The 16,749-nt window shown below is 44.5% G+C and overlaps 1 protein-coding gene across 2 annotated transcripts in view; it reads left to right on the top strand.

Moving 5' to 3' along the window:
- EML6 (echinoderm microtubule associated protein like 6) overlaps positions 1 to 16,749 on the top strand; it is a 304,500-nt gene that overhangs the window by 269,680 nt on the left and 18,071 nt on the right. Inside the window, exons 28-31 of one of the 2 annotated variants that reach the window (XM_021711181.1) lie at positions 11,014 to 11,022; positions 11,857 to 11,935; positions 14,742 to 14,871; positions 16,328 to 16,426. In XM_021711181.1, coding sequence (XP_021566856.1) covers positions 11,014 to 11,022; positions 11,857 to 11,935; positions 14,742 to 14,871; positions 16,328 to 16,426 — 317 coding nt within the window. The remainder of the gene's footprint in view (positions 1 to 11,013; positions 11,023 to 11,856; positions 11,936 to 14,741; positions 14,872 to 16,327; positions 16,427 to 16,749) is intronic. The other variant, XM_008055643.1, reaches the window with a different exon arrangement.

Raw genomic sequence — 16,749 nt, 5'->3', positions numbered from 1 at the left:
CTGTAAGGGGAAGTAGTACACATATTTAAAGTGTAAATCCTCAAAGTTAAAATTCTTAACTTGAAATCAGTCTCCATCTGGGCCATTTTTGAAAGCAAAAGTCAGTTAATGACAGAGATTTATATCAACTTTGTTACTGTTAACATTACCTTTCCAAGGGGGAGGCACACCTCATCAACATATAATGAACATCTGTATACTTAACCCTGAATTGCACCCCACATCTTTAAAATAAAATAAAATAAAATAAAAACAACAGCAACAACAACAAAGTTACCTCTCCAACATTTTTGAAACTTTTGGCATCTTTCAATTAATCCCCCCCTCCCCGCCTTTTTTTTAGTTCTGGAATCTTTATAAGAAGAGTTGGCTCAATGAGAGTAAAAGCAAAACTCAGCTCCCCTTGGATTTTCTCTTCCATGTAAAACCTCCAAAGAATCCAGAGTTTACCTTGAAAGTGACTAGTTGCATTCTGGCAAGGGCTTAAGGATCCCACTTCTGACACCAGTCAGCTTAATCTTCACAATAGGACTATAATGTCAATGATGGAAAGATGGTAATACGAAAGTTAGGCAAGTTTCCTTAATTTTAGTGTGTATAGAAAGCTATAGATATGGTTATATGAGGTAAAAGATAACAGCATTTTCTCGGGCACTGTTATGGCTCCCCAGGTCCCTAGCATGCACCAGTGAGGTATACAGTCATGCTTATTATTATTTTTTCCAAGCACAAGAGACTTCATTCACTGTTTTTCTGAGGGTCTTTTTTATGCCATTCTACCTTCTATCTTCTTCTGAAACACACACCCAAATGTTTAGAAGAGTATTTTTTTAAGATCCTTTATTAACAAGTGCTAAGGCTTGCAGTTTTGTCTATCTCTCCAGGGATGAATAGAAGAATGTGAGACTTAACACTTTCTGTTTCTATGCCATATTTATAACATGATTCTACTTATTATAACATTTTTCACTTATTAACAAGTGCTGAGGCTTGCGATTTTGATTCTCTCTCCAGGGATGACTAGAAGAATGTGAGACTTCACACTTTCTGTTTCTATGCCATATTTATAATATGATTCTACTTATTATAGCATTTTTCAACTATTATTACTAAAAGGAGAGGTTCGTCCACTCTCCCACTGTCTTTTTAACCTCAGAAGCTACATAACTTACAGCCACAAATCAAAATCCCAAACTGACATAAGGCATACTTTTTTCTCCTCAAACAGGCCTTGGGCTTGCCTGCCACATTCTCCTACTTATCTGAGGCTGAGAAGGTCATTGTTCCCTTTAAAAAAAAAGTCTGATATAGAAAAGTTAGTTTTTAACACTTAAATTGTATTGTCTTAGTTCCACTACCTACCATCACAGGAGGCATAAGTAACTACTACAAAATAATTCTAACAGACTTCAACATGTCTACCATGAGACTAGAGAAATTGACTTTGGCTCCAACAGAATCATACTTCATGATTGGTTTCTTGTTTATTCTCTGACTGCACCTGTTCAGCTCTCTGAGAAGATGTTCTTTATCCTTATTCTGTCTTGCCAATTCTGAGATAGGCATTGGAGAGAATGACTCTTCTGGGAGATTCCCTTTCTTCTTTACTATCCCTCTTCTGTTGGTTGGAGGCCTGGGAATTACCTTAAGAATTGAACAACCACAGACCCTTGCTGTTTACCAGATCTGGGGTTACCCATAAAGCCCACCTCCTCTCCCAGTAGGGTATCAACTCTGTCAAAGCAAAATTTTTGTTTTATACACTGCCTTTTTTCTAAACTCAAGAAAATTGGCCCATAGTAAATATTTGTTGAATGCATAAATAAACTTCTTAACAATACAATTTAGGTTTATCTTTAGGCATTGATGCTTATGGATTAGATATCAAAGTTTGAGATCTTCTTGATACTTTGTCTTTAAAATGCATAATCCAGCTTGGAAATTCTTGCTTCTAAGCAATTGGCACCCTTGGTCCTCCTTCCAGCCTCGGGTTAGGGTCTTCTGTCTTTATGCAATTCCAAATAATGGCCTGAAGTTAAGAGGCTCTTACCCCCAGACTGCATCTCAGTGGAGCTGAGGGTAATTTTCTCCTTTGTCTGGCAGGAAATGTGTGACAGTGGGTATTTAGGAGGGATGTAGGGGATCAAGCAACTCCCCTTTCTCTGTCATATCCCCTGTAAGTTTCCTTCCACATGGATGGATAACTGGTGCCTCCAACAGTCCCCATGGACAAGGACTCATTTCCAGGCCACTTATTTCCAGGCCCCTTCACACACATTTGATGGTCAGCGTTCCCATCTGTCAGCATTCCATAATTTCCAATAACCCCTAACTGTGGGCCTTCAGGCAAATCAGAATCCCCAAGACTTATCCTTGTCCTTCTTGCTCCCTCCAGTGCCCCTCTCTGGACCCTGCTCATTCTCTTGAACCTTCTTCTACTCCCTAGCAAAAGGAGCTAAAAACTTTCATATAATAGATGGTCACTTTGGTTTAATGGAATCCTTCTCCAGTCTTCCGTGCTGAAGAGAGGGGAAAGGAACCATTTTTACTTCACAAACTACCTTCTACCACAAAGGCAACTTCATTCTCCATCTTTCTCAGCTGCCCAGCATGAGGAAACATCAGGTGGTAGTGCCAGAATTATTCTAAGCAGAGGATTATAAAGAAGGAATCTGTGAATATTCTACATTAATATTTTAGTCCTTCTGAAATAGATTCACTGTCAGTCTATGACATATGTTCCTTAGGAAACCAAGGAACTTGTGCAAAACCAAAATTAGAAGCAGTTTCTAAACCTTTTTGCAACTGGTGGATACTCTCATCTGTGGACTAATAGATACAGTACCAAATAACTTCAGAATTCCACTCTAGCATTAGGGTTTTCCAAATTTTTTCTTAAACTGTGCTTATGACTGAATAGATAAGGTCCTAAGCCATATCTTTTGCTACGATTTCATATCCTGAGTCAATTTGAATAGGTTTATGAATTTAAGGAAAAATAAAGTTCTATAAAGAAAACTGTACACTATGGGTTTATAAAGAAGTGTTATGGAGTTTTTGTTTGTTTGGGGTTTGACTTTTTGTTTCAGTACTAAATTAATAGCCATCTTTAATCCTTGGTTCCTTAATATATGAGTTCATAACATCAAGATACGGCTTCACTGGATTATAAACTTTGTTAGACTATCAGTTCCCAAGAGTTGGTGCTGTGTCTGTCATGGTGCCACCACGTACCTTACACTTAGTACATAGTAAAATAAATATTTCTTGAATGAGTAGATGAATGTATAAACTTACTTAGACTGCTTATCTTCATATTTGAATAAATAGTCTGTCCTCAAAATGCTCTCCAAGTCCATTTTTGATGAGCACCTATGTGAGAAATGGTGTGACCCAGGCAGAATGCAAGAATGCCCCACTTAGCCATGGGACTGCTCTCACTTAAATTTTTTTTTTCCAACGAGAGATGGGAATGCTTTATTTTCTCACATTAATAAAAAGCTGAACGTGAGCAGGCGGGGCTGGGGGGCAGCAGGGGTCCAGGCTCCTCCTCGCCTTTTCTGCTAATTTTTTTTCTTAATCATCATAGCATCTGTCCATCAGGAATTGAGATATTTGTTTGGTTTAAATCTATCTGAGTAACCTGAAAAGTAGCTGAAAAGAAAATACTATGTTATTGTGGCCATCGCACCCATTGTACATACAAAGGTTCTTTGTCAGCAGGTTTACAATGAGACAAAGAGCATGCTCCTAAGTGACAAAGTGAAAAAAAATGGGAATGATTTGGACGTATTTCCTCAAGCTAAAACAAACCACCATATATGGGTAATCCCAGTTTTTCCTCTAACCCGTGCTATGTTCAGAGACAAATCTGCTGGGAGAACTTGCCCTAATTTTAAAAAATGTATGCTTTCAAAATTTTTAGTGGATGAGTAATGATTTTGCATACTTATGAGGTATATAATGAGTTTCAATACGTACAATGTGTAGTGATTATATGAGGGCAATTAGCATATCCATCACTCAAACGTTTGCCATTTGTTTGTGTTGGGAACATTCAGAATCCCCTCCTCTAACTATTCACACATGCAGAAGCTACCCTCAATTTTTAAAAAATGCTTTATTGAATCAGGAAATCTGTGGGAATCTCAGGCTTGCCTGAGGCATGATGAGCATGGTGAAGGGGAACAGTGCTCCTCTCCCTGGCAGTGTCAAGAGCCAATCAACAGCCTGCTCTCCTAGCGCTTTCCTTCGCTCTGCGGGCCTGACAGAGGCCCTTTGTCATCTTTGATCAATAGCTGCTTTGTGAGTGTGTTTTGTTAGAGCTGCTAAGAACTGACAATCCTTCTGTACAAGTGCTGAAATTCTCATACTGAGATCGATCAGGACCTCTCAAGCCCATCTTGAAGTGTGGTCCAACAAAAGAGGAGGAGCCGCTAATTCTGCATTTTCATGCCATTTGTAAGGATGGAGTGACCTTAAAGTAAAAAAAAAAAAGGGGGGGGAGTTAGTATAAAGACCTGCAGTTGCAGCTATATTGTTTCTAAGCCAGGCTGAGCCCTCACCATGGGAGAGTGAAGGGGCACATGCTACTCCAGGGACTTTCTTTCCAAGCTAAGTTCATCTTCCCCACCCTTTAATTCTGCAAGAGCTCTGCAATCAGAGCTGCTCTGGGCAGGTGGAACAGCGAGATTCCTGTTCTTTATGAAGGTGGAAGGAACCGAAATCACAGTAGCTATTAAACCCTGAAATGCTGAAATTAACAATTTTGAAGGCCTATTATTTAGCTAGGTAATGCCACTAAAAGCTGAATCATTAGTCGATTTTTTGAAAGAGAATTTAATGCTATTTTCATAAATGATTTTCCTTATTGAAAGCCCTCGATTTTCTGTATTGGTTTGAAGCTAAACAATGACTTCTATATAACTCGTAATTTTAGGAATTAAACCTGCCATTTGTGATAGAATCATTTGTTTGCTTTGTATCACAAAGAGTGCCTGTTGCATAAAATCCAGAGGTAGTGTCAGAAACAGATTTTTAAAAAACGATGAATATGCCTAGGAAAGCACACTCCTACAGTGTAATCATTGACTCAAACTGATTCATTTGTGGAGATAAAAGAACACATCAAAAATAGGTAAGCACCTTCCTATCAGCAGAGAGTGTCTCATAGAAGCTTGTGACAGAATTGGGTCTGATTATTTTGATCAAGTCTCTGAACATCTCACAGATGCTGCATTTGGAGGAAATAGATGCTACCAGGAGCGTTTATCCTCCCTCTTGTTGTAGTGTGGTTGGTAACTGGGGAAGTATTTGTAGGAGTGAAAGGTGTGGGGGACGGGGTGCTTTTGTGGGTGCGTTCAAGTATGTTGACCTGCTCTTTACCTAGCCCCATGCCGTTCCTTCCAAGTTCCCATCGTGCTCTGCCAACTTCTGCCCCTCCCTGTTGCTGTCATCAGCTTTCTGTCTCTGAGCGTTCCTTTCACAGTCAACTGGCTAACTCCACCTCCTCCCGTGCCCTGGGTTCCATCAACACCCAGAACTTCTCTATCCTTTGACGACTTCACCTACCCTCGTCTAGATTTCTCATCCCTGGTGTGCGTGATCTTTATATTCATTAAGACATTCAGCGCCCAGACATCTTCATATGTTTTCCGGCCCTCTCTTGACCTCACTTTTTTGCCTACCTACCATCTCCAGGTCCTCTTGGCTCTTCACCCCTGTCTTTCTCCTACACTTACCTGTCCGCTCTTCTGACTAGAAAAATCACACATTGGTACATATCGCCACTTCCAGAGGGACTGCGTTGCCAGCTGTGTGTGGCCCTCTACACTGCTACATTTTCATCCCTCTCCTTGATTGTTCCCCTCTGCTGCTTCTTAGCTGTCAGCCAGGTTTCGCCTCCTCCTCAACCTTCTGCCCCTCCACTCTTGGCAGATGGATCTTTTCTCCTCCTTCACTGAAAAGACAAGAAGCCATCGCGCACACACTCCATCTTGACACTTTTTTTTCTCTCTCTTACTCCCCATCCTCCACCCACATAGACCATTCACCTCCTTCTCTCTCTTCTCAGAGGAAGTAGTCCCTCCTATTCAATACTGATCCCTCAGCTGGTGTTTGGACCACAGCCTCTGGTCCATCCATGCTCTCTCATCATCTCTCCTCCGTGTCTCCTGTGTTGTGTCGCTTCCCCATAGCTGGATTCATGTCCTCAGCCAAGAAACACATTCCAGTCTTTCCCATCTCTGTGCAACTGTCTCCAGAGAAAAACAAAACCAATCCTCTGGCTGATCTTGTATACTTAAACACACATATTTCTGCCCTTACCTTACCCCCCTTTCCTTTCTCCTCTAGGCTTCAAAAAGTCTTGTCTTCATTCTCTATTCCATTCCACCTGTCTTCTGCCCCTGCCATTCTGCTGACATGGGACTTTCTAATTCCCCAATCTTGTCAACTCACCTCTATCTTTGTCTTACAAAACTTGTTCCTTCTACAGTAGCAGTACTCAATAGACATATCATGTGAGCCATATGTGTGATTCTTCTAGTAGCCACATTAAAAACATTAAGAGATGGTGACATGGATTTAATAATAAATTTTATTGAACATGATATATTTAAACTATTATTATTATTATTATTATTGAGTTGGAGTCTCACTCTGTCGCCCAGACTGGAGTGCAGTGGCCGCTCCCGGCCACTGCAGTCTCGACCTGCTGGGTTCTGGCGATCCTTCCGCCTCAGCCTTCCGAGTAGTTGGAACTAGAGGTGCATGCTACCACGCCCAGCTAATTTTTTTTGATTTATTGTGGAGATGAGGTCTCGCTGCCCAGGCGGGTCTCGAACCTGTGGGCTCAGGCAATTCACTCACCTCAGCCTCCCAAAGGCACGGGATTACAGGCTGAGCCACTGAGCCCGGCTAAACTATTATTTTTAAATGAACCTAATCTAAAAATTATTGGATTATTTTACATTCTTTTTTACAAATTGTTTTTACCAGGTCTTCAAAATCTGGTCTGCATTTTACAGTTATGTCCCATCTTAATTTGGACTTACTATGATTCAAGTGCTCAACAACTATGTGTGGCAATGGCTGTCATCTTGGACAGTGTAGTGAGAGACATTCTTCTCGCCTTTTTGCAACATCTCTCCTGGCCCTCCTTCTACCTCTCTCTTTCTTCTAAGTGTCCCACCTCTACTTCTTCTTCCAGCCTCACTTGCTGTTGGTCCTTAGGACTTCACCTTTGACTGGCCTCTCTTTTCACCTTCCACCTTCTCCCTTAATTAATCTCACCTATCCCACCCATTGACTGGTGATTCCCAGGCTCGTCTCTCTGGCTCCCACCTCTCAGCTGAGCCTCCAAGTAGCATAGCTATCTCACAGCTGTCCAAAGCTCGACTCGCCAAAACTGATCTCATCATCTTCCCTCATAAATGTTCTTGTTCTGTCTCATTCAGTGATAACCACCATCCACCCAGATGCCCAGAAAATTGATATTCCCCTTGGCTTGCTTTTCCTACTCCATCTTCATAAGACAATCAGTGGTTGTCTCATGAAGTCTGTTTCACCAACATTTCTTTAAATATTCACTTGTTTCCATCTCCACAACCACTGCTCTACTCAAGCTTCTTATCTTTTCTTCCTTGGATTATTACAGTGGCCTCTTCAACTTTCTTCCCACCTTTGCTCTTAGTTCTCTCCACTCCATCCTGTCTGCTCTCAGCCTTTCACTCAGATAATTTTATTTTAACTGAAAATAGCCAAGTCTGAGACCATAGCTCCATTTTCAAAAAAATGAAAAACACTAGCTGTGTTACAGACTTCCGTCGAGCCTTTTCAAGATGGTGGGCTTCTTTCAGGGCATCCCCTAGTTCTCCTGCCTGACTCTCTTCCTCCATTTCCACTTCATCACTGAGCAACTCTGTTCATGGTCCTGGAATACATAGGAATACATTGAACAGAATTCAGTTCCTTTGGTCTTGATAACCATGGCTTTGGAGACTTTCCCTAAACCCAGATTTATCCTAGAGTAGTGGTTGTTAATTTCTCTCTCTCATATTCTCTCTCTCTCTCTCTGTCTTAAACCACAGACATCTTTGAAAATCTGATTAAAACACGACTCTTTCCTCCCAGAAAAATACTCATGTGCAAACACAATTTTGTATGAGTACCATGGAGTTAATTGATCCCTGAAATGCGGTCATGAGTTGATAGGTCTTGTTGAAGGACACTTCTAAAGCAATTTAAAATCACATTCTGGCTCCCACATAAAAGGGTAGCTGGGTTTCCCAAGACATTTTGAAAACTCTTAGAGCATTTTGTGGCACAGTTTGAAACCTAAAGAAAGCTGTTTTCGACAAGGACACTTTGAACATCATCTGACTAACACCACTAAAAACAATTTCAAATTATGAATCCAACTTGCATTTCTTGGCTAAATGGATCTGAGTTTCCCCACACCCACACCTCTCTTTATAAAGCTGCTCGGAACGACTTTGTTTCTCGCAGTGTCTCCAAGCCTCCCCAGTTGGCTCTTGTGTCGTGCTTATCTTGGGGTGCAACTGAATCTCATAACTTCCTGAGTCATTTCAGAAGCTTTCCTAAGAGCCTTGGTCTTGAACCTGCTCCTCCACATCTCAGGTCACTGTGTGCTCTGCTCCACCCTTCACTTACTCTAGCACCTTCAAGGAGCTGGTCTAGCGCCTTGGGGAGGAGACAAATACCCAGGCACTGGCCATCCTTGGGGCCTTGTAGGGTCTCGAGAGCCTGCGTCAGAATAACACTCCCCACATCTTCAGCTGAGTCTAAGCTTTCTCTTCAGCCACCCAGCTGCTGGGCAGTGGGATGGCAGCAAGGATTGATTGACCTGCTCATGGTCCTGTCCCACACACAGAATGTGCCACCTGTTTCCACAGGGAGTAGAAGGTGCAATGTGGTGACTCCTCCCACAGGCCCTGGGCAAGAATAGGGCTGCCTTGTTACTCAACCCCAAGCCACATGCTTGAGTTCACAGGCCTTCCCTCTCTCCTCTTTGGCTGGCTTCTCCTGTTCTCCAGAGCTCTAGCCTGTCTGCCACCCTCTCTCCTGATTACCCAATTGGTTTGCTCTCTTGCCAGATGCCCTCCTTAAAATTCTTGCCCGATGGAAGCTCTTCTTCTCTTTTGTCTCCCGGAGTTACTTCCAAACCCTGCTTGCCTCTCAGGCCCCTGTGTGTCTCTGCTCCACCCTTCTCTGTCACCTTCCTAGCTTTCGACCCTGCCAGGTATCCCCGCCAACTCCCAGTTGCACCTGCTGTCTTTCTCGCTCTCCATCTTGTGCCAGCTGGAACAACCCACCATAAAGAGTTTATTGGACTGAAAGTGAGTGAATGTCCTCATGCCCTCCGCTCTTTCCCACCTCAGCAAAGCTTTTCAGAGTCACATTTCCAACGGAATCTGAATCTGGAAGGATTTAGATCCACTGAAAAATGTTAAACCCCCAGCGTTTGGCTGTGTTTGAAATTTTTGGCAGTTCCCCCCACGCCCAATGTTATGCACACTGTTTGTAGATGCTTGGAAAGAAGCCTTTAATACTTGTATTGTGTTTTAACTTGCTTTCCTTTGGAGGCAGGGAATTGTCAAGTAAGTATTCACAACACCCTGGAGAACAGCACAGGTGTTCGGTGAACATCAGTACTCAGTGTTCACTCAGAATCCACAACACGAAGGGTCGATGCTTAAAACCCGCTGAATTTGCCACAACGCAGGTCCCTTCCCTTGCTCCTCTCATCTTCCGTTTTGAAGCAATACAGCTGTAAACACATGCTTGCGAAATGAGAAAGAAACGTTCTGAGATTGCTTTACTTTTCAGTTTTTGACTGAAAATCAAGGTGAAAAAAAGCATTGGATTGCCTCTGTGTGTATATATACAATCTCATGTATATATAAGTACATGGTGTTTGTGCTTGTATGCATATTCTAGATACACTGTATAATATATCACATATTATACAACCTGTGTGTCCCCGAAAACAAACCCTGTGTTTAACCTCAAGTGATGCCTATGACCCGTGCCAGAGTTCTAGTTGTCTCTTGCTCTTAGCACAGACCCTGGCTCGTTTTTGTCATTACACTTAAACATTCTTAGGTGAAAGGAGAAACCCACGGATTTCATTTGAAAGTCCCACTAAAACAGAAGAAAGAGCAGATGTCCTGGGAAGCGATAATTAATGTGAAGGAAGTGTCTAATTGTGAGAACTGGCATGCCCCCAGTCTCCCAATTTTGCTCAATTTGGCGGTGATGATGTCAACCGGGGGTGTTGTTCTGTAGAGATGTGTTCTCTACCCATCCTTCAGTGGTGATTATAATGCCTTTTGGTCCAATTATCACTTATGATTACGTAACCTGTTTTGATTGAAGACTTGCTGAGAAAATAAAGGCACCTTGTTTTCCCCTGCGCACACACACACACACACACACACACACACACACACACATCCTCCAAAGAAACCCCCAACACCAAACCAAAACAACCCGCAAGCCATTCATTCCAGCAGGCGAGCTGGCCTACCAAGAAACACTGGGAATTATTAGGCCAAAGTATGAGTCCTACTTGATTTGGAAACAAAGCATCCATTGTACATCCCTCCCAACGACATCCAGGAGGATGTCATTGTTTTTCTGGCAGGTTTTTCCCCAGCACACTCTAAAATAAGCAGAGTCCCCAGGCACATTCGTAAAGTCCAGGAGAGTGTGCCGGAAGCATTGACAAGGCTTCCTTTTTTCTCCCTATTCTGTAGGCGCTTTAGTGCAGAGTTTGCCCAGAGACGCCAGGGTATGAGCTTTCTGAATTTGTAGACTGGTGCACTCTTTCATTTCTGTTTTAGTTCTTTGCTGGCATGCTGGGGAAGCATGGTTTGTGCCACACAGGAATGTCTGTTCACTTGGAAAATGCCTGTGCATGAATGAGGTGGTTGCTCTTGCTACTCTAAACTGTACTAAGTTTCTCACTTGGCTTTGTTTGCTGCTTACAAGGGGATCGAGGTAATCCTTTCTCTTTGTATATCCCAAGGACAATGACTAGAGTATCTGGAACATGCAGTGGGAGCTCGTGTAGGTCTCCCTCCACCCATCCCTGGTTTCCTAAACTTAGAGAAGTCTGATTTAGGGGAGCCTCACACCACCAAGAATTGGCCTACCCATACAAGAGTCCTTTAGTGCTAATGTGTTATAAAATCTCTTAGTTACATTTGGAGGCCCAAGTCCCCAAAACTGAGAATGGAAAAGCAACGTTTGGTATGCCAGTAGTAGCTTACGGCAGACCATAGCCCTGAGGGGTGGGCAGAGTGGGAGACCCCAGTTCTGTTTTTTATCCCTGTGCTTCCTTCTTGCCTTTTGGTGTAATGAGACCAACCTGGGCACTTGGCACATGGAGCTCAGGGCTCGTTCCAAGTCCCACCTCACACCATGGATCTTTGGCATCCTAATTCTGAGCAACGTTGGCACATCCCTGTCTGAACAATGGGCAGTGGGTTTGGGAAGTGTGGCCTGTTCCTCCTCGTGCCTCGGCTCCTCCGTGGTTTTTAACAAGCCCCTCTGGCTCACGTGTTCTTCCTGTGCCCAGAGTCAAAACTAAGTAGGGGGAGGAGGGATTGACCCTGACCTCAATGCCTTAGGTGGGGAGGCCCGACCCAGTGCCTGTGCACCCAGGCCCCTCACACAGGACTGTTAATTTCAGAAGCTACTTTCCCTTGGATGGGCAAGGGAGGAGGCCAGGACAGAACAAACCTGGGTGGAGGGTCCTCAGAGTGCGGGAAAGGGAGAGGAGCCTGGCACTGTGCTCAACATCGTCCTTCCTCTGGCCTCTCTCTGTTCCAGGCCACCCGTTAGCCGAGCAGCTCCCCAGCCCGAGAAACTCCAGAAGAACAATATCACCAAAAAAAAGAAACTGGTCGAGGTGAGCAAGTTAAACTATTCTGCTTTAATCTGATACTGATGTTCGAAGATCTCCCTCTTGGAGATCACCATCTGCATGTCCCACAGACACTGACAGGTCACCCCGAATGGATCTGTTGTCCCCTCTTCCTTCTACATAGCCATGTGTCCCCCATCCCAGCGACCAAAGTCACATCCACCGGGTCACATTCCTACCGCCCCAGCCTGTCATCAGGTCCTGTCGGTACTAATTCTGAAAGTCCCAGATCTGTCAAGCCTGGCTCCTTTTTACTATAGCTGGTCTCATTCAGGCCCTCAGCATCGCTTCCATAGACACTGAGAGCAAGAAAGGAAGGATGCAGGGGAGGGAGGAGGGAGGGGAGAGAGACAGAGAGTGCGCGTGAGTGCTTTTTCACTGTCTGTAATGTTGTTTGAGCACTTACTATGTGCAGGTTCTATGTATGTAGCTATGGGGAATTTCATACAATCAATCCTCACACGTGAGGTAGGTACTCTTAGTGTTTCCATTTTACATATGAGGACACTGTGTTTCAGGGGACTTAAGGGCGTTATTAGGTCCATGCCCAACGTCACCAAGCCAGTAAGTGGAGGACTTGAACTCAGGATCCACCCTAGTAAAGCTGCTTTTGTATTTATTTTTAATTTTTTTAATTTTTGTTTATTTGGAGTTGGAGTCTCACTCTGTCGCGCAGCCTTGACCTGTTGGGCTCCGGCGATCCTTCCACCTCAGCCTTCCAAGGAGCTGGAACTACAGGTGTGCGCTGCCATGCCTGGCTGATTTTTTGTGTTATTTTATCGTGGAGATGAGGTCTCGCCAAGTTGCCCAGGCGGGTCTCGAACCCACGGGCTCAGGCAATCCACTCACCTCGGCCTCCCAAGGCGCGGGATTACAGGCTGAGCCACCGAGCCCGGCTGTAAAGTTGCTTTTATAGCAAAGAGACACCCTAGCTGTTCTTTCTACCTTTGGAGTCTCTCCTTCCTCTCTGACACATGCCCTGCTGCTGTCAGAATTAACTCTAAAATATAAAGCTTTCATCCCTCACCTTGACTTTAACACCCAGGAGATTCCCACATTGCCAGTGGGATTCAAGTTCCTGGTTTCACAGGCACCTTCAAAGCTCTCTGCCTGTGATTCTTCACCTCAACACAAATCTCCAACCCCAGACCTAGCACTTGTGGTCTCCGAAGCTGTCTTGGACTTTCAAGCCCGTGTCGTCATTGCTTCAGCTGGGAAGGCCACTCCTCCCCACTGCCAACATCCTCGTCCCACCAAGCCCTTCTCTGGTATCTCCTCCGTGCAGTCTTCCCTGAAGCTCCTCACCCTTCACCTTCCTGCAGTCCCCTGCCCACACACCCTGTCTCCTACCTTATCTCTTACTGGGCTATCTTCCCTACTGGCCTGTAAACTCTCTGATGCCAAATTTCCAATTTTTTATTGGAAAAGGAGGATTTATTGGGAGGATTTAGCATGGAATACAACACAGGTCAGGAGAGGCAGCTGAGCCTCAGGAAAGACAGGATCCAGGAGCTAGAAGACCACAAGAAGCAAAGATGGCACCTCTTCCCTGCCCTCCAGGGCCTTGGATGTGTCTGATGCATTCATCTCTTTTTCTACAAACTTCTTGAACTACTTTGACTGCATGTGGCAGGCTATGAGGGCCTCCTAGCACCTGAGTTTGCATTTTCTCAGTTAATTAGACAGTTGAGCCTACCAGTGTCCCTAATTCTAAATTCCTGGTAGAGCCCATCTGATTGACCCAGCTTGGGACAGAGTTATATATTATACACCACTTCCTGGGAAACATACGGGTGGGAGACAGAGGGGTAGGTAGATACTGGTTGAGTTGAAGGGAGGTAGAGGACTTTCCAGATGAGAGAGACAGTTAAAAAAAAAAGAAAAAGAAAAAAGAAACAGAAGAAGATAGGAATGCTGATGATATGTGGGCTAAATAGACTAATCTGTTTGACCAAGTCATGATAGAGTCAGATGAGCGGGTGGGGCCTCAGGGTGCCAACTTAGGGAGTTTGGCCTTATACATTGGCAGTAAATGTTTTGAAGTAAAGAGGCATCATGATATTTGGGGAGGATTTATCTGCTATTTGCAATTGACGCGCCTTGGAGAGAGGAAAGGCCAGAATCGGGGCAACAAGAGAGGAGGGACCCATATCTTCTTAACTTCGAATCCCACTAGCCAGCACAGGGCCAGTCACGGGGGAGCTGCCCAATGCATATGTGTTGGGTTGAGTGAAGAACTGATCTGAATTGGCCGCTGCTCCTTAACTCAGAAGACAAGACAGGAAGAGGAGAATGACCATAAACCCAGAACAGTATCTGGTTGTTGGAAAAATGCAAATGTGTGGTAACTTAGTAGCACAAATACCATGTCACAGAATGAGCATGGTGGCATTTGCCTCCATTTATGGGAGTTGATCAGAGCAAATCTCTGAGCTTCTATTCAACTCACCTAGGGTGCACCTTCTAAGATGCAGTCAAAAAACTTCTAGGTAACCTTTATGAGGCATCGAATCTGTGGACTTCACACCTACGAAGCCAGGAAGTATGGTTTCCTTAAAGAAGCCACCGGAATTCTGTGGGTTCTCCTGCAGCCCCTGGCAGTTCAGGGAACTAAAGACAGGGCTACGTTTCATCCTCAGCTAGTCAAGAAGCGAAATGATTTTGCTGAGTGTGTGTTTGCCTCACCAGCCATACCGTTCCTTTGAGTCACATGGCTATTCACACAGTGTGGGTTTGTCCCTCTGCCCTTCCTCCCTCTGAGGGTTGTCTTCATCTATGTGTGTGAATGTAGGAACTGGCTCTAGACCATGTGTTTGGCTACAGAGGGTTCGACTGTCGCAATAACCTGCATTACCTGAATGATGGCGCCGACATCATCTTCCACACGGCGGCGGCTGGTGTCGTGCAGAACCTCTCCACAGGTAACCAGGCGAGGAAGGAGACTACCTCCAGGGTGCACATATCTCATTTAGTCCTTTTATATGCTTTCCCACTTTTAGATGCCCCAAAGTCTGCATTTTCCCTCCCTTTATAGACATCCCATACAATCCCTGCCTGGTCTCATTTAGTCCAAAAAATATCTAGACTCGGTTTCCAGAGTCAGGACCCTCTTTCTTTCTAGCCTGAGTCCAACTTTATGTTGTCCTAGGCCCTAGCGGGAGGATGTCCATGTTGACATCGGCTCCTGGGAGGCCCAGAACCATGAAGAGAAGCCAGAGAGAGGATATGAGGAGGAGAGATTCCTTAGCCATGGAACCAAGAATGAAGCTTAGGGGAACTTTGCTCATTAGTTTTTAACAATGACCCATTTTTTACCAGCTCAAATTTTTTGAGTTTTGTTTGTTTTGACTATTTAGCTGCATTTATAATGAGGATAAAAACAAATAAGCAAAAACACCCAGACAATACTCAAACTAAAAACTGAAGTAAATCATTTCAAACAAAAAGCATTCCGAAATGAACAGACATTCATATCTTTATCACTTGATTTAAACATGTTAACTTACTTGCTTCATGTCTTTAAAAAAACCTCTTTTAAATGTTTGTTCCTTCTCAGTTCTGTGTAGCTGCTCATGCATAGATTAGACAGTGAAATGACTGGATGCATATTGATTTGTGTCTTTTTGCAGGAGAACCTTGCAATTGTCTATACATTGTCTCAGTTTTCTAGCCATATGTCACCACCACCTTGGTAGCAACACACTCTTCCTTTATCAACACCATCATTCGCCTCTCAATTCTTGGGCGTTTGGGTGGACTTCAAGCGGCCACTTTGGAAGTCAGCAAACCTGTTTGCTACAAGAGATGAAAAAGTGCTTCTTGCCCTTTCTTCCACATCCTGTGGCATATATCGAGTGAGGGCTTTAGAGGGGGGAAGTGATCACCTGTGCCATCTAGGCACCCGGGTGGATTGGCACTTGGTAAGTCAAGGTGATTCTGAGCATTTATTTCATGTAAGCAAGTGGGGCCATTTTGCTCAGTGAAGCATCAACTCCAGGCCATGCACCCCCGTGCCCAGAGGTGGACATTGTGCAGCCAGCAGTCCTGTGCTGTGGAGAGGAGGACGCCTCGCCCTCCTCCATCATTTTGAACCCTGGTAGCTTCCGTACTTGGACTGTGCTCTGGACCTGCACCGGAAGGGTGGGAGGGCAGTTTGAAGGTGTTAGACAGCAGACACCAGCTCTCTCCCAAACCTAGGACAGGATATATACATTTTGCAGAATGATCTTCCATCCCCTTAAGGATGATTCTGAAAACGAGAATTTGGAGGCTCTCACTTTTACAAGGAGCTTCTAAAGACCTCACATAATAACGCTTTGGGGTGACCTGGAAAGGTCTTCAGGTTCCGCTGTTCACCTCCCGTGGTCTCTCTCCCAGGGAGCCAGAGTTTCTACCTGGAGCACACGGACGACATCCTCTGTCTCACAGTGAACCAGCACCCCAAGTACAGGAACGTGGTGGCCACCAGCCAGATAGGTAGGAGGACTCGCAGCAGCCAAGGCTGTCCCAGCTGAGCACGGACGGGGACTTTTCAGCGGTTATTGGGGGAGGGAGGGAGTAGGTCTCTTTCTTGTTGACTTTTTGAGCCCCGAATGTGTCTGTGTCACCTGAGTTGACACATCTAGGGATTGGTAATTGTGAGGGGCCATAAAGTCAGACTAGAGCCTAATAGTCCAAATCAATGGGTGGCCCCCATCCTTGTGGATCTGGAGATAATTCTTCAGACCCCAGGTGTTCAGTGAAGAGCCCCATGTCCCGAAGCCTGGTGACTGTGCTTGGCAAGGGTAGGTTGTAGTCAG

The sequence above is a fragment of the Carlito syrichta genome, unplaced genomic scaffold (assembly GCF_000164805.1).
Source record: "Carlito syrichta isolate Samal-C Ts95f unplaced genomic scaffold, Tarsius_syrichta-2.0.1 Scaffold301904, whole genome shotgun sequence".
NCBI lineage: Eukaryota > Metazoa > Chordata > Mammalia > Primates > Tarsiidae > Carlito > Carlito syrichta.
The sequence above is the reverse complement of the archived record's forward strand: the minus strand, read 5'-3'. Positions and strand labels throughout refer to the sequence as shown.